Source organism: Mus caroli, unplaced genomic scaffold, assembly GCF_978045245.1.
Source record: "Mus caroli unplaced genomic scaffold, Mus_caroli_1 scaffold_13, whole genome shotgun sequence".
Taxonomy (NCBI): domain Eukaryota; kingdom Metazoa; phylum Chordata; class Mammalia; order Rodentia; family Muridae; genus Mus; species Mus caroli.
Window position 1 is genome coordinate 73950398 of NW_028227268.1, and position 20465 is coordinate 73970862.

The window sequence follows — 20465 nt, forward strand, 5'->3', positions numbered from 1 at the left end:
AGCTATTGGATGTATCACAGGGCTCCCAATGGAGAAGCTAGAGAAAGTACCCAAGGAGCTAAAGGGATCTGCAACCCTATTGTTGGAACAACATGATGTACTAACCAGAACCCTGGAGCTCTTGTCTCTAGCTGCATATGTATCGAAAGATGGCCTAGTCGGCCATCACTGGAAAGAGAGGCCCATTGGACTTGCAAACTTTATATGCCCCAATATAGGGGAATGCCAGGGCCAAAAGAATGGGAATGGGTGGGTAGGGAAGTGGGGGGCGCTATGGGGGACTTTTGGGATAGTATTGGAAATGTAATTGAGGAAAATATGTAATAAAAATATTAAAAAAAAAAAATTACTACCCAAGAGTAATTATGACCCAATTACTACCCAAAAGTAAAAAGAAAGCTCAGGCAAGGGAAAACAATATCTGTATCTCACATGTCTCCTAAGGTCATAGTCTCTGTATGAACAAAAAGAACTCCAAGTCATGAAAAAGATGAACACTGAATTTGGAGATAGGGAAAGAACTCCAAGAAGCACATCTCCCCAAAATTTAAAAGATACACTCACTCAGGTTCTGGTAAGATTACATTTTTTTCTGTGTATGTATGTATGTATGTAAATACATGTGTGTCCTGGAGTACATGTGAAGTCAGAGGACACCTTGTGGAAGTGGCTCTCTCCTCTCACTGTGTGGGTTCTGGAATCAAACTCAGGTTGTCAGGCTTTGAAGCCAGCGCCTTTACCTGCTGACCCATCTCACTGGTCCCTAAACAACATTTTTTTTTTTTGTTTTTTCAAGACAGGGTTTCTCTGTGTAGCCCTGGCTGTCCTGGCACTCACTTTGTAGACCAGGCTGGCCTCGAACTCAGAAATCCGCCTGCCTCTGCCTCCCGAGTGCTGGGATTAAAGGCGTGCGCCACCATGCCCGGCTCCTAAACAACATTTTAATTGACAGTTTCTCTAGCCTCGACTAGAACACACACACACACACACACACACACACAGAGAGAGAGAGACAGAGACAGAGAGAGACAGAGACAGAGACAGACAGAGACAGAGACAGAGAGAGAAAGCTAAATGTATTCAAATACTATAGAAACTCATTCCTTGCCATCTAGAAAATTCCCATTTAAGACACCCACATTTCTTATCTGAAATTACCTATTAAATAGTACAGAACTGAATAATAAGACAATTCCACTCCTTAGTAAGCACTCAATAAAAGACAACTATCACCAATAATAACTGAGAAATAGAGTAAGTTTAATTCAAGGATGTTACAAACAATCAATAATGACATTAATAGTGTAGCAATGCTCCCCTATGGGGTTTCAGGTTCATTGGAAGTGGTCTCTTCAAAATTCTTGTGGTAAAGGGACATGTCGTGATTCTGTTTTATCTATAAAGAAACAGAGATTCACAAAACAAAGATGACTTACCAATGTATATGCAAACATCAGGCAACACAGCCAGACACTAGGCCATGGCTTTTCAATGTTGGCTGCCAACCCTGCAGCGGTCCAGTCCTTTCCGCAGTGCCCCCATCACTTCCCTGTTCCTCAAGCTATAAATGAGGGGGTTGAGCATAGGAGTAAGAACTGTGTAGAAGATTGAGACAACTTTGTCATGGCTAGGAGCGCGATATCGCCTTGGCCTTAGGTAGATGAACATTGCTGCCCCATAGAAGAGAGAAACAGCTGTCAGGTGGGAGGAACAAGTGGCCAGAGCCTTTTTTCGGGACTGAGCAGAATGCATACGGAGCACAGCCCCCAAGATTCGAGCATAGGAAGTCACAATGATGGAGAAAGGAAGAAGCAGCATAAAGACGCAGCAAGCAAAGAGCAGGGTGTCGAAAAGGGATGTGTCTGCACAGGCCAGCTTCAGTAAAGCCGGCACTTCACAGAAGAAGTGATCTATATACCGTGAGCCACAGTAGGGCAGGCTCATGGCTGCCACCATCTGAATTATTCCATCAAGGATCCCAAAAGCCCAGGAACTTCCAGCAATCTGGAGACAGACCTTTTGGCTCATGAGAATGGGATAGTGAAGTGGGTGGCTAATGGCCACATAGCGATCATAAGCCATGAGTCCTAACAAGAGACCCTCTGATCCCACAAGAGAGACAAAAAATCCGATTTGTATGCCACAGCCAGCAAAGGAGATGGACTTCCTGCCAGACAGGAAGTTGACTGCCATCTTTGGCACAATGTTACAGACCAGCATGAGGTCCATGAGGGAGAGCTGACTGAGGAAGAAGTACATGGGGGTGTGGAGTCGGGGGTCATTGTAGATAAGTAGGATGAGGAGGACATTTCCACAGAGCGCCACCGTGAAGACCAGCATAACTGCGGAGAAGAGGAGAAGGTCAGTCTGGCTCTGGGAGAAGATGCCTAAGAGGATGAACCCATCTACAGACGATTCGTTCAGCCATATTCCCATGGTTCAGTGATTCACAAACACCTGAAAATAGATGCAGAGAAGTTCTGAGATGAAGCTCCATGCCTTTGCTTCGGAATCCTTCTACTTCAATGAGATACAGCTTTGTAATTCAGCAAAAAATATTTCATGTTTATATTTGTCTACCTCGATACCAAGAACGATAGAATCTATTTTTGTTGAGTCACAGAGGTATTGGACAATCCTCCTTCAGCCAGTAGCATCTTGGCTTTACCATACAGCACTGACTTTAAATAGCTGGGATCACAATTTAACACTCTCGAGCCTATTTCCTATGCAAAAGAGAACTTAATATACTGTGAAGAAAGATGGTAAAGACTTTGGGATGGGAGCCTGGAGAAATGGTTCAGTGGGTAAGAGCATTTGTGGCTCTTTCAGAGGACATGAGTTCAGTTCCAAGAACCCACCTTAGTCAATGCACATTGTCTGTAACTCTGACTCCAAGAGATCCAGTGCCCTGCTCTGGCCTCTAAACGCATCCACACACATGTGGCATATCTACATGTAGACACACATATATGTTATATACATATGTATGTATGTATGTATATATATATATGTGTGTGTGTGTGTATTCATATATATATATATATTCATATATATATATATATATATATATATATATATATATGAAATAAAAGCTTGGATTGTTCCTCAGTCTTTTGTTAGTTATTTTGTTTTTGTTTTGTTTTGTTTTGTTTTGTTTTTGAGATAGGGTCTTGCCCAAAACCCCATGCTAGACAGAGAACTCACTATGTAGCCTAGATTAGCCTTGACCTCAAGGCAATCTTCCTACCTCAGCTTTCCTAGTGTTGCATTACAGGTGTGAGTCTCTGTGCCTGGCTTCATTTCCTGAACCTTTATTTTACTCTGGACAAAGGTCTTAGAACCTTTATTATTCCAATGTTTCCTTCAGTCATTCAATCAAGAATCAAGCCATCTGAAAACCTCTTGATTCTCAAGTCAAGGTTTCTCAGAATCTAATTATCCTCACTATCAATGTAGCTATTACATTGTGATATATGAGATTATGTATATGAGATTTTATATATATGGTTTTTCATGGTTTCCCAGCTACTGTTTGTAAACCCCTTGAGTCCATTTTCACAATAGTTTGTATGGTTCTATTAAAGTGTAAAGTGATTTAAAAAACTCCTACTGAAAGGATATCAATGATTTCCTAAACTAGTCTAATACAAATCAGGTTTTTGCAGACAAACAAGACCCTCCATACATGGGTGTGCACATACATGAGCACACACTCACATATCTGCACCCACTAGTGTCTTGACACTCACACCATTCCCTGATGTTTTATTGTGCTTCCTTGAATTTCATCAAACTGAACATATCTGCATCTTTGGTCTTTTATTCTTCAATGCTTGTCTCTGAGGTAGGCTTTATACCCAGACCCCTATCTGTAAACCACCCCTATCCTTGCTCAAGCACCAGATTCTCTAGAAATATATATATATATATATATATATATATATATATATATATATATATATATATTACACACAACACGTGTTTGTGTGTATTTTACACCTCCAAGGTCCTTCTGTGATCTAATTTTTATTTCTTACCTCATTTGACTGCATAGATGCTTCTATTTATATTTTAATATCTGTATCATCTCACTGGGATATAAATATCATCTATTGTTTACAGTAGCATCCGGGCAGCCCCTAGGGGAGCCATTTAGTTCATAGCATGACCTCAATGAATATGGCTGGCTAAAGAAGATAATACAGATGAAATACATGATTCAAAATTCCAAGTTCCAAAAGCAGAAATCCCCCTCTTTTGATTTCAGGGAGGTGTTTTGTTTTGTTTTGTTTTGTTTTTTATCTGAGCACAGTGATTGGTTACATTGACTCTTTTCTTGGTGAGAAAATGAGCGGTAGTGTAGGAAATAGCCTCTGCTATTTATAAAACATAAGGAGTCCTTCACAAATGGATGACAGTTGCACCTTGGGGATGTTCCTGTGCTGGTGTATTGGTGTCTACCTAGCCCACCCACTGCAAAAGTGAAGTGGTGCAATTACCTAGGACATCCGGCTCATTGTACAGAAAGACCCGAGGTAACTCCCTAAATTAGGATGGGTTACATCAGACCAGTGATCAAGAAGCTGCCACATCATCCATTTCTCCACAGAACACAACATGTCTGATGTGCCAGCATATGTGCCCAGATATTCTTCTGAACAATACCCAGGAATGAAGTTTTCTTTAAGAGGGAGTTACTGTCTCCAAAGCCTTAAAGCACCTTCCTAGATATATTGGTCTTAATCTCAACCGAGAAAAATAACTTGGGTCTCCTTTAGTTCTCACAGAAGTTCCTCTTGTATGCTGAGAACCTCCTGTCCTACTGATAGAGGCATTCAGCCACATAGACTCCCCACCTCTCTTCCTCATCCTAACTCTCTTATAGTGTGAACTAATAAGCAACATTTCTCCATCTTTAATGGTTTCTTTGAATTCAATTGGCCAGTTTTCCCTAAGGTGGATAAATGGAACCACTGTTAGTCTCCTCTAGAAAAAGACCTGTCTTCGCCTCCTTCTCAGCTCAGTTGTTTGTTGGTCACTCTGGCTGTCTGAGTCATATCATTTCAGCCATCTTTGGTTCCTTTCCTTCTCCAAGCACATATCCCAACTACCAGAAGCCACTGGCTTCTTATCTGAAGATAAGATCTGAAGAGAGACCTTCTCCAACGTACTTGTTCCACTGGAGCTCCTACCCAGCCACACAATGACCACTGCCCTCAGATGAGAGCAGCAGCCTCGTATTTGACTGGTCACCCAGTGTGCACTTGATTCTCACCCCAGTATATGGACACATAACACTGAAGTGAACCATCTCCTGAAAGAACATAACCCAAGATGCTTCTGAAAGAAAAGTGAGAGTTTCATCAATGGTCCCTCCATCACCATCCAGACTGTCTCTTCAATGCTCCCTAGAATTCTCTTGACTCAGCATTCCTGAGGCTCCTTCCCCACCATGGGCTCACCCCAGTCATGGAGTCTTTGAAGACACTCATTCTTCCTTCTTCATGGGTAAGCTTTTCTTATTTACTCTGCTCACCTTCTCAGTGATGACTACCCTGAATACAGAGACATGAAATCCTTCCATCATCCCTCATCACTTTCCTGCCTTGAGTTTTTACAGCAGGCAAAATCATATAAATAGAATGCACATGCTGCATTCTATTTATATGATTTGGCTTCTGCTTACCTAACTACAAACTACTTTTCCAGCTATGACTGGAGACATAATAAGATTCCCAGACTCCTATGACATTGTTGGCATATGTGTTATGATGTCAGTCACTTGTTGAGTGACTATTTGATGAACAAAACAACTCAGGATCTTTTCCCCCTAGAATTTCACATGTTTTTTCCCCCCTAAGACTAACCTTTAAAAAAAAAACCTGGTTTCTTATGTAATGATTTCCTTTTTTCTTCTTAGAAATAGAAACATAAAAGAAGCTACTTGTCTTTTCAATATTATTTGGGGAACAAGAGGAGAGACATTACACTAAAACTCTCTTCCTTTAAAAAGAAGAAAGTAAAAACCGTCATTCTAATAGTACCAGACAGCCTAAGGCAGAAGAAATGCTGGTAAACATATTATAATGAAGAAATAAAGCACCAGTCAGTAATAAGAGCTACCAGGATGAGAGGAATTATCTTAAGGGGAATAGCCCTCACTCACCTTTCAGTGGGTCTCCTGTGGCGGGGAGCAAACATTGGCAGAAATGCCCTTTAGAGAAACTTCTCATTTCAAATTTATTTCATTATTCTTCTGTTGCATTTTCTGGTGGAGAGGGGATAGAGGATACCTATGCCCCTAGCTCTGATCTCCTTCCTCAGTTCCCTCTCCACCAACCCGCAGCCAGACTGTGTAGACTCATTAGCTCTGGACCACTCTAATTCAGATGGTATGGCTCAGACAGACAACGGCCCCTTCCAAACAGAAGTGCCAGACTCAGCCTGGGGACATCGGAGCTCAACCACTCATGCCTGCAGTTTCTACAAGACACCTGTCTTTCACTTGAGACCCAGAATTATCCCCTACTGCCCACACAGGTACTTAACACAGACACTAAGCAAGGAATGCGAAGCCAGATTCTCCCAAGAGAGTCCACAAACTCCAGCCCTGCAATTGGAACTCCCAGGCTTGCAATTAAAGAAACTCAAAGTGGCTCAAACAGGACCAGTGGGGACTGAATGAGGAAACCTGTCAGGAAAGGCCATAGGGCCTTAACAGGAGTGAGGAGAAACTTCCCTGGTGTTCTACTTACTTCCTCATTGCAACACCTTTCCAGATCACCACTGCTCTACCTCCCTAGCCCGCCAGGTCCCCAACTCTTCTTTCTACCTATGTGCCTCCATTCAATCGCTCCCAGTAACCACAAGCCAGACCTGTCCTTTAACCTACTTCAAGTAGTAATCCTAAATAAAATGCAGAGTAGAGGTGATGTGAATATGATTCAAGCACAAGTGAATCCTACTCTCAAGGAATTTCTAAGTTTAGACAAGAGGGGGGAAGGAACAGCACTCACATCCACAAGACAGTGGCATGGGAGTGAGTGTCACCCAAACACTGACGGACATTTCCATAGGTTTTTCATGCCCTTCAGAGACTTTGCAGAATTGATGAAAGGATTGTCAGAGCCAGGATGGGGATGGAAGACAAACACCAAGGAAATAAGTTCTTCTAGACATAATAGGGCTGATGCACATATGAACTCACAGAGACCGTAGCAAGCCCCCATCCCAATTCCAGAAGCTATCTCCAATCAACAACCACCCACAAATGAAAAAATTGGTTTTCTCCAACTGAGTCTTCACTGGGTACACAAACCATGCTAAGGGCAGGTCCCATGGCCAACACAAGATGAACTCAATGGTATTTGTGGAAAATTGTTCTCTATCTCTGTCTCTCTCTGTATCTCTCTCTCTCTCTCTCTACACACACACACACACACACACACACACACACACACACACATATACATATATATATATCACATATATACATATATGTATGTGTGTGGTGTGTGTGTGTGTGTGTTTGAATCCACTGGGAAAGATCAAAAACTTAGACTTATATAGATTAAATTAGTTTATTCTCACTGCTAGCAGGACGGCATCCTTAGAGCCAAACAACGTGCTCTGCCTAAGGGAGCTAAAAGAAGCATTTAAAAAGGTTGGCAGTGGTGGCACACGTCTTTAATTCCAGCACTTGGGAGGCAGAGGTAGGTGGATTTCTGAGTTCGAGGCCAGCCTGGTCTACAGAGTGAGTTCCAGGACAACCAGGGCTACACAGAGAAACCCTGTCTTGAAAAAAAAAAGGTGGACATCAAAGGTGCTTGTCATAATTATCTATGGAACTCATAGCTGGGCAAGAAAATTGCTTTACAACCCTCGGTTGGTTTTATTTCCTGTTCTGTCGTAATAAAAAGACCACTTCATGCCGGTTCCACAGCAATAGGTGAGTTTACAAAAGCAGAACACAGTAACACAATTATCTCACAGTAACACAATTATCTTACCCTTATCTCACCTGCAGGTCACTAGGATCTCAGGGCATTCCAGGGCAAAGGTCAGTGGCCCTTAAGAGATACTTGGTATCATATTAACTTGCTTTAGCCATCACAGAGGAGTTATGTGTGAATTATTACACAGGTCTGAGCACTTTGGAGGAAGTGTCACTAATTGACTTGGATAGAGCAGTTTATTTCTGGACCATCAGATTAGGGCTGGTTGTCACATCCCCACAGTGTGTGTGTATGTGTGCGTGCGCGCGCGCACGCGCGCTGAATTTTGTGTTTTTATGGGACTCCCATGTGTCTGAGTGTGTATGTCTCTGCCTCTGCCCGTGTTTCTTGTGCTTTTTCTTTGGCTCTTGCCTGTTTGTTTTGTCCTGTTCCAGTGTGTTTGTCTGTTTATTTTAGTTGCATGTTTGTTTCCTAATGAGAGAGAGAGAAATGGTGTGGATTTGGGTTCATAGAGAGGTAGAGAGGATCTGGGAGGAGTTGGGGAAGGGGGAAATGTGATCAGAATATATTTTATGAAAAAATATTTATTTATTCAAATAAATAAACAGGTAAAATTAGGCAGTCTCGGCTGCTGTATTCAGTCAACCCATTTTTAAAACACTCACTGTTCTTCCAGTTTCTCTTGTCCAGGACAGAAGGATTCTCCAGGTAACAAACCAAGCAAGTAAGAGTCCTCAGTGACACCAGCTGTGAAGATGGCTCAACTGGAGACACAAATGATTACAGCACTGTTGTTTTTAATAAAACTTTGATCATTTCATTTTACCAATGAAGACTCAGGAGTCCGATGCTGGGGTGAAAACCTGCTAGCTCAGAAAAGCAGAGAAAGCACCCAGCTGACCTTCCTCCTCAGCTGATGTCCCAAAAGGAAAAGGAAGCTCTCCTTCTCTGTGTTCCATCTTAAAACCCTTCAAACTGAATGTCCCTCCCTTCTACTTTCTGAGCATCCCTCTATCCGTCCTCCTGACTTCCTCTTACTCTCTATGATTTTTACCTATATTCACTCCCTGCCAACTGGCTGCTTGTTCTGCCCGTTGGCCTATGGTTCGCTTTATTTAATCTTGTTTACAACAAACAAAAAGCTCTTGGATTAAAGGTAGGACAAAGCCCACCTTGACTAGAAACAGGTTTTCCCAGTAAACAACACAATCTTGGGTTTCACAGTGTGATCAAATATCTACAGCATTTCCCCCTTTTTCGTCTAAATAAAGAGGGAAGCGTTTAACTCTCTGTGTGTGTGTGTTTTGTGTCATAATTCTTTTTTTTTAAATATTTTTATTAGGTATTTTCCTCAATTACATTTCCAATGCTATCCCAAAAGTCCCCCATACCCTCCCCCCCACTCCCCTACCCACCCATTCCCACTTTTTGGCCCTGGCGTTCCCCTGTACTGGGGCATATAAAGTTTGCATGTCCAATGGGCCTCTCTTTCCAGTGATGGCCGACTAGGCCATCTTTTGATACATATGCAGCTAGAAACATGAGCTCCGGGGTACTGATTAGTTCATAATGTTGTTCCACCTATAGGGTTGCAGATCCCTTTAGCTCCTTGGGTACTTTCTCTAGCTCCTCCATTGGGAGCCCTGTGATCCATCCAATAGCTGACTGTGAGCATCCACTTCTGTGTTTGCTAGGCCCCGGCATTGTCTCACAAGAGACAGCTATATCTGGGTCCTTTCAAATAAATAAAAAGGGAAGCGTTTAACTCTTAACACAGTAAAACTGTTTACAATAATGAAGCTATTTCTGCAAGGCTTTCCTCAATGTCCAGCTTGGTTGTTGTATTTGACAGTCTTAGGATTAAGTAGTTTGAGTTCAAAGTTCTGTAAAATGATTGTGTCAGTCTCATATGAACTCGGAAATTTGAATATCCTGAGTAGTGTGTAGTCTAAAGCTGATCTTTGAGTGGTGTTTGTCAGTTTAGAGGCAATCCTTGCTGGGTAGAACACAGCAGTCAACCCAACAGTGTCACTGTTCTGTTCTGGTGGCAGAAGAGGCACGGAAAAATCTCACCACACTGTTAACATTCCTGCAATCCAGGTGGATTGGTCCTTGCAGGACCCCATTATCTTCTTGGAGACCTCAAAGGTTACCGTTGGCAATGGTAGAAAACTTAAACATTTTAAATGCTATATTCAGCAGATCTCAGAAATGTTTGAGGCCCACAATCTATTAAATGCATCTGAGGTACACAACCTAGTTACCTGTTTTAGACTCAAAGCTGGAAACACGCAAAGGAAGCTAGATGAAGCTTATTTCTAGAGCTAGTACTCTGTACGACTACCAGTATCACAACAGAAAGCTTATCTATAGATAATCATATCATACATTTTAAGATAATATTTGTGCCTTAAGAAAACTTTTAGAAAGTCAAATGAAAACCAAAGCATTATGCGATTAGTGGCAATAGAATAGTCTCTTATTTTTGGTGTTCCTCTGTCCCATGCCAGGATGCTCTTCTGATAGGAGACAGAGACTTTGGATTGTCCTTTAACAAGCATGTGCTAGTTTAGAGAGGGAGAGAACCATGCTCCAATCCCAAAGCCAGCTTTAATTTGTTTTTTTTTTTCAATACTTTTTATTATACATTTATTTTTATTAGATATTTTCTTCATTTACATTTCAAATGCTATCCTGAAAGGCCCCTATACCCTCCCCTCGCCCTGCTCCCCAACCCACCCACTCCCACTTCCTGGCCCTGGCATTCCCTTGTACTGGGGAACTAACCAGTACCTCCCCCCATCCCCAGAACTGTGTCTCTAGTTGCATATGTAGCAGATGATGGCCTAGTCAGCCATCAATGGGAGGAGAGGCCCCTGGTCTTGCGAAGATCATATGCCCCAGCTTTAATTTATAATTGAATTGGGATCACACAAAGACCATTTGCCACTTATATCTGTAGAGGGGCAGCAGAGACAAGCTGGGGGTGGTCAATACCACTTGGCCAATTTACTCTTTTACTTGGGACATATATGTCAATGATCTGAGCTCTTTCTTCAGATGTTTCACTTGTCCAGTGGTCTCTGGATTACTTAACTGGATGCTTTTATTCTCCTGGAAAAGCAAAGAGGAAGCAAAAGCCTGCCCAGCCCTAACTCTGGAGGTTGGGAAGGGTGTTGCCCTTTTTGGCAGGTTATATCTTTTGTAGGGCAATTTTTTTTTTTTTTTGGCAACAGAAAAAGTATTATCTTTCAATTGAAATTTTAAAAACTCTTTTGAAAATTTGAAACTAAACTATGTGAAGATTATTATATATCACCTGAATATGAATTCCTTATAATAGTTATTCTCATAGCCTTGTCCTAGTTTAATTTGCTCTTCCCCTTATTTTTTAAGTGTTAGGGGTAAACTTTTGAGATTTTTGAATGTGAAATTTATCATTCTTGCCTATTTATTCTGAATTTGTTCCCTGTCAAATTTTGATGTTCTAGTCTTCATTAGCATGATGCGAATTTCTCTACTATTTCACTATTTTCAGATATTTTGTCTGTCTTCCCTGTATGAGTGAAATAAAATTTGAAGTCTTTGCTAAATTTTACTAGAGTTTGCCATTTCCATTCATGCCTCTCATAACCTTTGGCATTTATCTGCCAGTTAGTGGTTTCCCATTTTGATGACCATATAGATATATCATTTCATACATACCATGAATTGAAGAAAATAAGGATTTTCCTTTTGTTTTCCTAGTTGTCTGTCTTATAGCCAGATTTTGTGGCTCCTTTCTCAGTATTGGTCTTTCCATCCCCCAATCTATAGGCTGTTCCATTCCCTAGTTTTGGTTCCATCGATGGTTAATGAACCATTAGTAAGCAATGCATTAGCCAAATATTGTGAGCATTCCATTGGTTCCCACAGTTCAATAAGTGCCTCTTTTAGGGGAGGGGTGAGTGTTTAAGGATGGAGATTATAGGCAACTGAGCTATTTTCTCAGTGTGAGACAGTACAGTCCCCTTTGCTACCACACCCTGGTCAAGAAGGAATTCAGATAGGTATCTGTTCCACTGTAACACTGTTGAGGTCTGGGAATCACCACACAAACGACTCGGACATTGATCTCAATTAAACATGGCTGGTTTATTGAATGCACACCCCAAGACTGATTGATCAGGGCCACAGACCAGACTTGGGAGCTGACTGTGGCCCTGAATGATTCTTAGGGCCAGTTTATATGGCAAAAGCTAAAATGAGCTCATGTACAGGTACAAGAAGCACTGCCCAGTGGTCTGCTCTGACTCAAGCTATTTGGGCTAGCTAGACAGAACAGGTCTAACTGACCTTTTCTCTGGTTGGTCCTACATGGAGATTATTGTTGTGGAATTTCTTAAGATTAAAACCCTCAGAACATAACAGGATATGTGGTCAATTTAACCCCACTCTGAATCAAGCTATTTTTCTGTGTCAGTAAAAATATGAACTGACTAGCAGGTCAATAACCTTACTCTATTTAGGGTTATTACTTACCAGCCAGGGGTAGGGGAGAAAGAAGATTAATAGAAAAAGGAGGTTGTGGAGGTGTTTAGACGTAATTCCTTGGGGTGATTCCACTCTTTGTTGTCAGGATAACAGCAGTCCAGTCCAATAGCAAACACCAAACATGAATCAGCATGTGGTAGCACAATCCAACAGGAACAGCAAGGCTCCTATGAATCAGCACGAGTCAGCAGAAATGGCCAGAATCAGTCATACTTTGAGATGTTCTTTGGCACAGTTCTTTCTATGAAGTGAAGAACAGTGAAGACCAGTGAAAAGCAGAAAATCATTGCATGGCATAGCAACGCAAGAGTATCCTCTCACTGTCTGTGGGGTTCTATTTATATTCTTTCTAAACATCACACACCCCTTCTCAAGTGTCTTTTTTCAGCAAAACATCACATGCCCTCTCACAAGACAGCTTCCATAAAAACATCTCATGACACAACTGAGTTTTTAAAGGAACCAGAAATTCCCACTTCTAGTGAGCATAGAACAAAATGGCTACAGCTATGCTGGGGGCGTAGGCTTCACAATACCTTTCCTTCCATGGTTAAGCATGCAAAGCACTCTACCTTCAAATGGATCCAATCCATCATTGTAAGGAGTTTGTTTATGACATAGGAAGTTGGCAATGGCTGAGTATAAGAGCCTCCATGCTTCCTAAAGTATCCAGATTTGTTTCTCAAAGACAGGATATTTATTCTCTGTATGTATAAAGCATTTGCAATAGAAGCCAAAAGACAGATGTTGGTGGAATCCTTTTGCTCCCCAGTTGCCAATACACCAATAAATATGATATCCATAATTAGGGCATCATCTGATTCAATATTGGTCAGGATTGCATGCATGGAAATGAGCTTATCAGTAGTTGCAAAAGCTGCTCTTTGTTTCTGTCCCCATTGGAAATTACATGCCTTTCTAAAAACCCTGTAGGAGCTTTTATAATAATGTGTAAATGTGGTATGTGATTTCTCTAGTGTGCAAACATACCAATTAGGAGCTGTATCTGGGTTTGTCCCCGGGTGGTGGGATTAAAGGCACACACCACCACCATCTTGTTCACTATAACTCTAGGATTAAAAACAATAACTAATTTATAGAGATCTGACTGTCTCTGCTGGGATTAAAAACATGAGCAAACACCACCCTGTGCAAATATTTTATGTTACCTCCAAATCACTCCAATTCCTAGAAATTTATAAAACGTGTCTGAACTGTGGGAACCCTTTGAATTTACTTAAAACATTTTAAATCTCTTAACTGTGTTTTTAATACCAAACAACAAAAATATCCCTTTTATTTAAGAAGAAAACTCAAAAGTTGACACCAAGATGCTGTGGGAAAGATGGAAGTCAAAAGTCTAACATTCCAACATGACATTAAGACATGTAGTTTAGGAAAACCCATTTTTCATTTCATGCCAGTAAGGTAAGTATGCCTTTGGTAAATTATTATTCAAAAATATTATTTTTTTATTTTTTCATTCCTGATCAAATGAAAGGCATAGATTAGTCTTTATAGTTAGAGTTTGGACTGAATGACAAAGTAGTCTGATGGTCACCTCTCCTTATTCAGGAAGGTCTCTCCTATTCGAATCTAATCTTTATCAATTTTAATGGTATCCACAGCTTTTCTTCTTCTATGGAAACAAAGACAAAACCTCTTCCCCAACATAACACATATCCTTGTTTCCATTCTGAGTTCAATACATCTTTAAAATATACAGAGTGATTTAATTCAGCCATTTTCTACTATCCAACGTCTCTCTGCAGCTGTTGTTCCTTTCTCATTAACATTTTTTAAAAATGCAAAGTTAATAAAACACTGTGTAATCTATCTCTGAGATCTTTCTCTTACCCCTTTCTGTCACCCCTTTCTGTTTATTAAGCATATCTTTTAAAGTGAGATTAGATCTTTCTATAACAGCTTGTCCTAGGATTGTGTAGTATACCTGTAATAGGCTTCATGTTGTAATATACAAAAAAAGTTTCATTTTACCAGAGACACATGCTAGAATGTTGTCAGTCTTAATTTGTACAGGCATCTACAAAATAGCTATAACTTCTAATAGATGAGTAATTACAGAATCAGCCTTTTCAGAACATAGGACAGTTGTCTGTTGAATTCTGGATATGTATCTATGGTATGGTACAAGTACTGTACTTTTCCGAACTCTGCAAGATAAAACACATTCACTTGTCAACTTTCATCTCTCTGGGTGCCTTTGGGTTACTTCCTGCAGGTGATGGAGTTTGGTTATACAAAGAACAAGCAGGACACAGACTTACAATTTTCTTGGCTCTTTGCTAAGTGTTAGAGAAATTGGTCTTAAAACCTTTGATGTTAACAGTGTTGTTATGAAATTCTGAGGCTTCTATCACATTTCCTATGAATCACTGATCAATTTCATTATTACCTTGTGCTAGAGGGCCTTGTTGACCCATATGGGACTGATATGTGTGATATACAATGGGTAATTTTCTGATTACTTGTTGTAGTTGAATAAATAGCTAATTTAATTGTGAATCATTTGGAATAATATCAGTGATTTAGTATGTAAAACAACTCTTTCTGCATGTTGAGAGCCAGTAACTATATTCAGATATTCAGGAAAATCATATATTGCACAATCCACAATAATTGCATACAGCTCTTATTTTTTTCCACTGAATCATAACGGCTCTGAGATACTTATTTTTCCTGACTTATAACTGCCTTTCCTGATTTATTTGCATCATTATAGGATGTAGGGGCTCCACAAACAGTTTTCAATTTTTACTATATGATGAAGAATTCAATTAATTGCTTTTATGAACTGAAATCTCGTTTGGGGAATATTTGTTGTTAATATCTTCCCAAAATTACTGCAAGCTCTTTGCTGATGTTCATTTCCCTGTCCATAATGAGGCAATTTCAGCATTAGCAAAAGGTACCACAATTTCTGCTCGGACCATTCCTGGTAATTGACAAAGTCTTGTTTACCCTTCCAGAATCAATCCAGAAACCTTTTCTATATAAGTCTTCAGTTTTTTACTCTGTATGCTAAAAGCATCCATTCTAAGATACTATCTTTTCTCTGCATAAGAATTCCTGTGGGAGAATGAGAGCAAAATAACCAAAATAAAATCCAGCTTTGTATCCAAACAGTCCACATGTACATCATTTGCTTTCTACCATAGCCAATTCTTTCTCAGCCTCAGCTGATAATTTTTTTTTTTAACTATTTAAGCCCTGATCATCTTGTAAGGTTTGAAGTAAATTACTTAGCTCTTGAGTAGTTAATCCAATTACGGGATATAGCCAGTTACTATCACCCAGAAATCTTTGTAAATCATTATCAGTTTGTAATTGATCTCTCCTGACTTATACTTTCTGTGGCTAAACTTCATAAACCTATCTTAAATCCTAGATAATTGACATGATCGCCTCTTTGCTTTTTTTTGTTTGTTAGTTGTTTGTATGTTTGTTTTCAGGAGTAATTTGTAATCCCCAGCAAGGAAAAATTCTCTTTACTTTATCAAACATTTTTCCTGAGGTATTTGTATCTGAATCAGCTAGTAAGATATCAGCCATATAATAATAAATTTTAGATTGAGGAAACTCTTGTGAATTATTTCAGATGCCTATTGTACAAAGTACTAGCACAAGGTAGGACTGTTTAACATTTCTTGTGGTAAGACTTTCCAATGATATCTCTTTATTGGACAACCATTCTTATAAGTAGGCACTAAGAAAGCAAACCTTTCCCTATCATGCTTATGCAAACGGACTGTGAAAAGGCAATCTTTAAATCAGTTACTATCATAGACCATGATATTTAAGATTTATTACTTCTTAAGTAATAAAGAAGGCAATGGGGTTCCAGGATGTAAAGAGCCCATTGGCTGAATCATGTTATTTATGCTTCTTAAAGCTGTTAACATCCTCAATTTTCCTGATTTCCTTTTTATAGCAAGCATGGGGGAATTCCCTGGACTGGTAAAGTCTTCAATGTGTTGAATATTTAGTTGCTCCTGTAACAGCTGTTCTAGTACCTGGAGTTTATCTTTTGTCATAGACCATTGTTCCACCCACTTGGGTTCATCAGTACTTTAAAATGGTACTTGGGTGATTAAAGACCAACACTTGTCACATTCTGTTTATGGATCAGCTGGACAGTGTGTATATATTCTTGATAATACCTTTTAATATTTTTCTGAGAAGCATTCTTTATTTTATGGTTTGTTTCTGAGACTGGAGGAATGTTAATCTTTGTTTTCTCTTGCTGCAACAAATCACATCCCCATAAGTTCATGGCTATATAAATTAAAGCATGTAGATTTAATTTTCCTATTTGGCCTTCTGGTCCTATACACTAGACCTATTTTGTATCTTGCTTTACCTGAAATAAAGTTCCAACCCTTAGAAGCTGATATTGACCTCCTAAAGAGGCCAATCTTGATGCCAATATTGTGGTGAAGTTATTGTTACATCTGCTCCTGTGACTACCAAATCTTCAATTGCAATGCCATTTATTTGTGTCTTTAGCTTTGGCCTCAGATCATTTATAGCAGTTTGCCAAAAATACTTGGGTTTTGGATTTTGTTGTTGTTGTTGCTGTTGTTGCTTTGGGTGGATCTTTCCTGAACTTTTGTTTTATCAGCTGAAGCTATTCCGTCCTTGATTTGTGGGAGCCAAGTTGTATCTCCTGGGAAAGACACATGATAGTTCTGCGGATAATTTCCTGGAGGCGAGGCCCTTGGAGCTTCTCTTCCCCTTGACAGGGACCAGTGGGAATGGTATCTAGAATGACTGCATCAATCCTTGGGAGATGGGGCTATGATTCTTGCTTACTTAAAAGGTTAGTTAAAGACATGATTGATCAAGACCTTTTAAAAAGATTCCTTATTAGATGGTCTCAAAAATTGATAGGAATTTATGAGGAAGGAGGACAGAGACCAGAAATGTCAGCTACTTCTTCTGAGGACCTAAGCATACCAATACATTGTAGTAAGGGAAAGTTCAAAACCTACTAAGAGAAGATAGGACAAGTTAGTTCTTAGGTTAAGTTAGCAAGGAAAATTTTCTATGCTCTCAAAATAAATATAAGTTGGATAGATTCATCTTTGCCTTAGATAAGGGGTTACATAAAAGGAAGAAATTATATGGGTTGATAGAAAAAAATGTTAATTGTTAGTTTCTGGTCTTTATGGAAAAGCTGTATGGAGGAGAACCAAACTGTAAAACTAAGACAGATAATGGCATAGGGACAACTTAAACATATTGTGAGCATATTGAATCATACTGTGACAAAATGCAAAGGTTATATTGCTGTTAAGAAGCTGAAGTCAGTCTTTGCAAAAAAAAAAAATCAGTGAATGCTTTCTTTGAGCCCTTGTATAATTTTAGTAAATGACTCAGACCTCTTTCCTGGTTCTTCAACCTTGTTCCAAGTATTTAAAACTTCTGAAAAACATAGTGCCTCGGTGTGATCATCAATTTCAAGCTGCCTTTGTAACTCAGCATATTAACCTTAGGAAATATTAATATCTCTAGCCCTATCTCACTGCTCTGTGGACCTAGTTTCCTCTTTCCACCATGTTCATCACTGTAACTGAGGACCAGTTTCCAATATTGATGTTGTCAAATCTTTCCAGTCTGGCAGGATAATTCTGTTCTGAGTTGCCCATGAATTTAGTATCTGCTTCACATAGGGTGAATTAATAACATATGATATGATTGCTTCCTTGAATCTCCTCAAGTCTAATATATCTGTAAGATTCCATTTAACTTCTTCATAACCTTGGAGATGCCTATCATCTCCTGGTAGGTCTTGTGTAGTAACTGGATAAACCAAGGTTGGTTTTCTGACAACTGTGGGCCACTCCTCTTCAGTTTCATCATGGGTGGTATGGTAGGTTGTCTAAATTCCTCTGTACTGGATATTTTTCTCATTTCTTATTTATAAGTCTCTCTAATTTTTCCTCTAAGGCTTTTACTTTATCAATCTATTTTTCATATTTTTTCTTTTTCCTATATCTCTAAAGCTTTTTCTTTTAGAGGGTACAGAAAGCCACTATGGCTATTAAGGATAAAATATGAAATATCAAAATCATAATAATCATAATTGGTATAGTTAAGTCATTTAGCTTTTTATTTTCTGCTTCTATTTTCAAGCTATCTAAGGTAGCACTATACAGGGTCCTAATGCCTTGTCTTATGGTATGTCCCATCATTGACTTTCCTTGAGGACTTTTCAGGTGACTTATCAAATCTGATGGCTTCTTAGTTTGTCTTAAGCTGACATGATTCATCTGTCTTTGTGATCATGCCACATTCAGAAGTGCCAAATGTTATTTTTAACAAAATCTCAATGCTCAATTTTACCAATAGACTTGGGATCCAGATGCTGGGGTGAAATCCTGCTAGCTCAGAGAGTCAGAGAAAGCACCCATCTAACCTTCTACCTCAGCCAATATCCCAAAAGGGAAATAAAGCTCTCCTCTCCATGAGCCATCAACACCCTTAAAGTTGAATGTCTCTCCCTTCTACTTTGTGTGTGTCTCTCTATCTGTTCTCCTGACTCCCTCTCACACTCTATGTTTTTTCCTATGTTCACTCCATGTCAACTGGTTGCTTGCTCTGCCTCTTGAACTATGGTTGACTTCATTTAATCCTGTTTAAAATAATCAGAAAGATCTTGGATTAAAGGTGTGTGCCAAGGCTGAGCCACACCACAACTAGAAACAGGTATTTTTCCAGTAAGCAACACAATCTTAGGGTTCACAGTGTGATCAAATACCCTGCACTACATCAACACAGTTTCCACAGAAGGAGCCTGTAGGTCTTGAGTGCTTGATATTTTGGTGCTGCTGACATTTTGTGTATTTAGTGATGGTGCCGAGAAGCAGGGTAAATGCTCCTTGAAGCATATCACAGATCTGGGCTCTGGTTGTCTGGTCTCTGTCAGCGAGACTCCATGTTGAAGAAATGTCTTTTTGAAAGGTGACAGACCAAAGTCTTATAGACGTGCTTCAACATGGCCAGGGTAAGATGGAAGGCTCATGGAAGGCTGAGCCCTTCTGCGGCAAAATAGTCCACGTGTCCCCATTTTTTTCTTTTTAAATATTTTTATTAGTATTTTCCTCATTTACATTTCCAATGCTATCCCAAAAGTCCCCCATACCCTCCCCCCCACTCCCCTACCCACCCACTCCCACTTTTTGGCCCTGGTGTTCCCCTGTACTGGGGCATATAAAGTTTGCATGACCAATGGGCCTCTCTTTCCAGTGATGGCCGACTAGGCCATTTTTTGATACATATGCAGCTAGGGTCAAGAACTCCTGGGTACTGGTTAGTTCATATTGTTGTTCCACCTATGGGGTTGCAGTTCCCTTTAGCTCCTTGGGTACTTTCTCTAGCTCCTCCATTGGAGGTCCTGTGATCCATCCAATAGCTGACTGTGAGCATCCACTTATGTGTTTGCTAGGCCCCAGCATAGACTCACAAGAGACAGCTATATCTGGGTCCTTTCAGCAAATCTTGCTAGTGTATGCAATGGTGTCATCGTTTGGAGGCTGATTATGGGATGGATCCCTGGAAATGGCAGTCTCTAGATGATCCATCCTTTCGTCTCAGCTCCAAACTTTGTCTCTCTAACTCCTTCCATGGGTGATTTGTTCCCAATTATAAGAAGGGGCAAAGTGTCCACACTTTGGTCTTCGTTCTTCTTGAGTTTCATATGTTTCGCAAATTGTATCTTATATCATGGGTATTCTAAGTTTCTGGGATAATATCCACTTATCAGTGAGTACATATTGTGTGAGTTCTTTTGTGATTGGGTTACCTCACTGAGGATGATGCCCTCCAGGTCCAACCATTTGCCTAGGAATTTCATAAATTCATTCTTTTTAAGAGCTGAGTAGTACTCCATTATGTAAATGTACCACATTTTCTGTATCCATTCCTCTGTTGAGGGGCATCTGGGTTCTTTTC

At 39.9% G+C, this 20465-nt stretch overlaps 1 protein-coding gene across 1 annotated transcript; it reads right to left on the reverse strand.

The window, feature by feature from the left end:
• Positions 1-1488: 1488 nt before the first annotated feature.
• On the reverse strand, positions 1489-2436 carry Or2v1 (olfactory receptor family 2 subfamily V member 1). The gene has a single exon (XM_021177549.3). It carries the CDS (start codon positions 2434-2436, stop codon positions 1489-1491), a length of 948 nt encoding a protein of 315 aa, XP_021033208.1.
• Positions 2437-20465: the final 18029 nt, after the last annotated feature.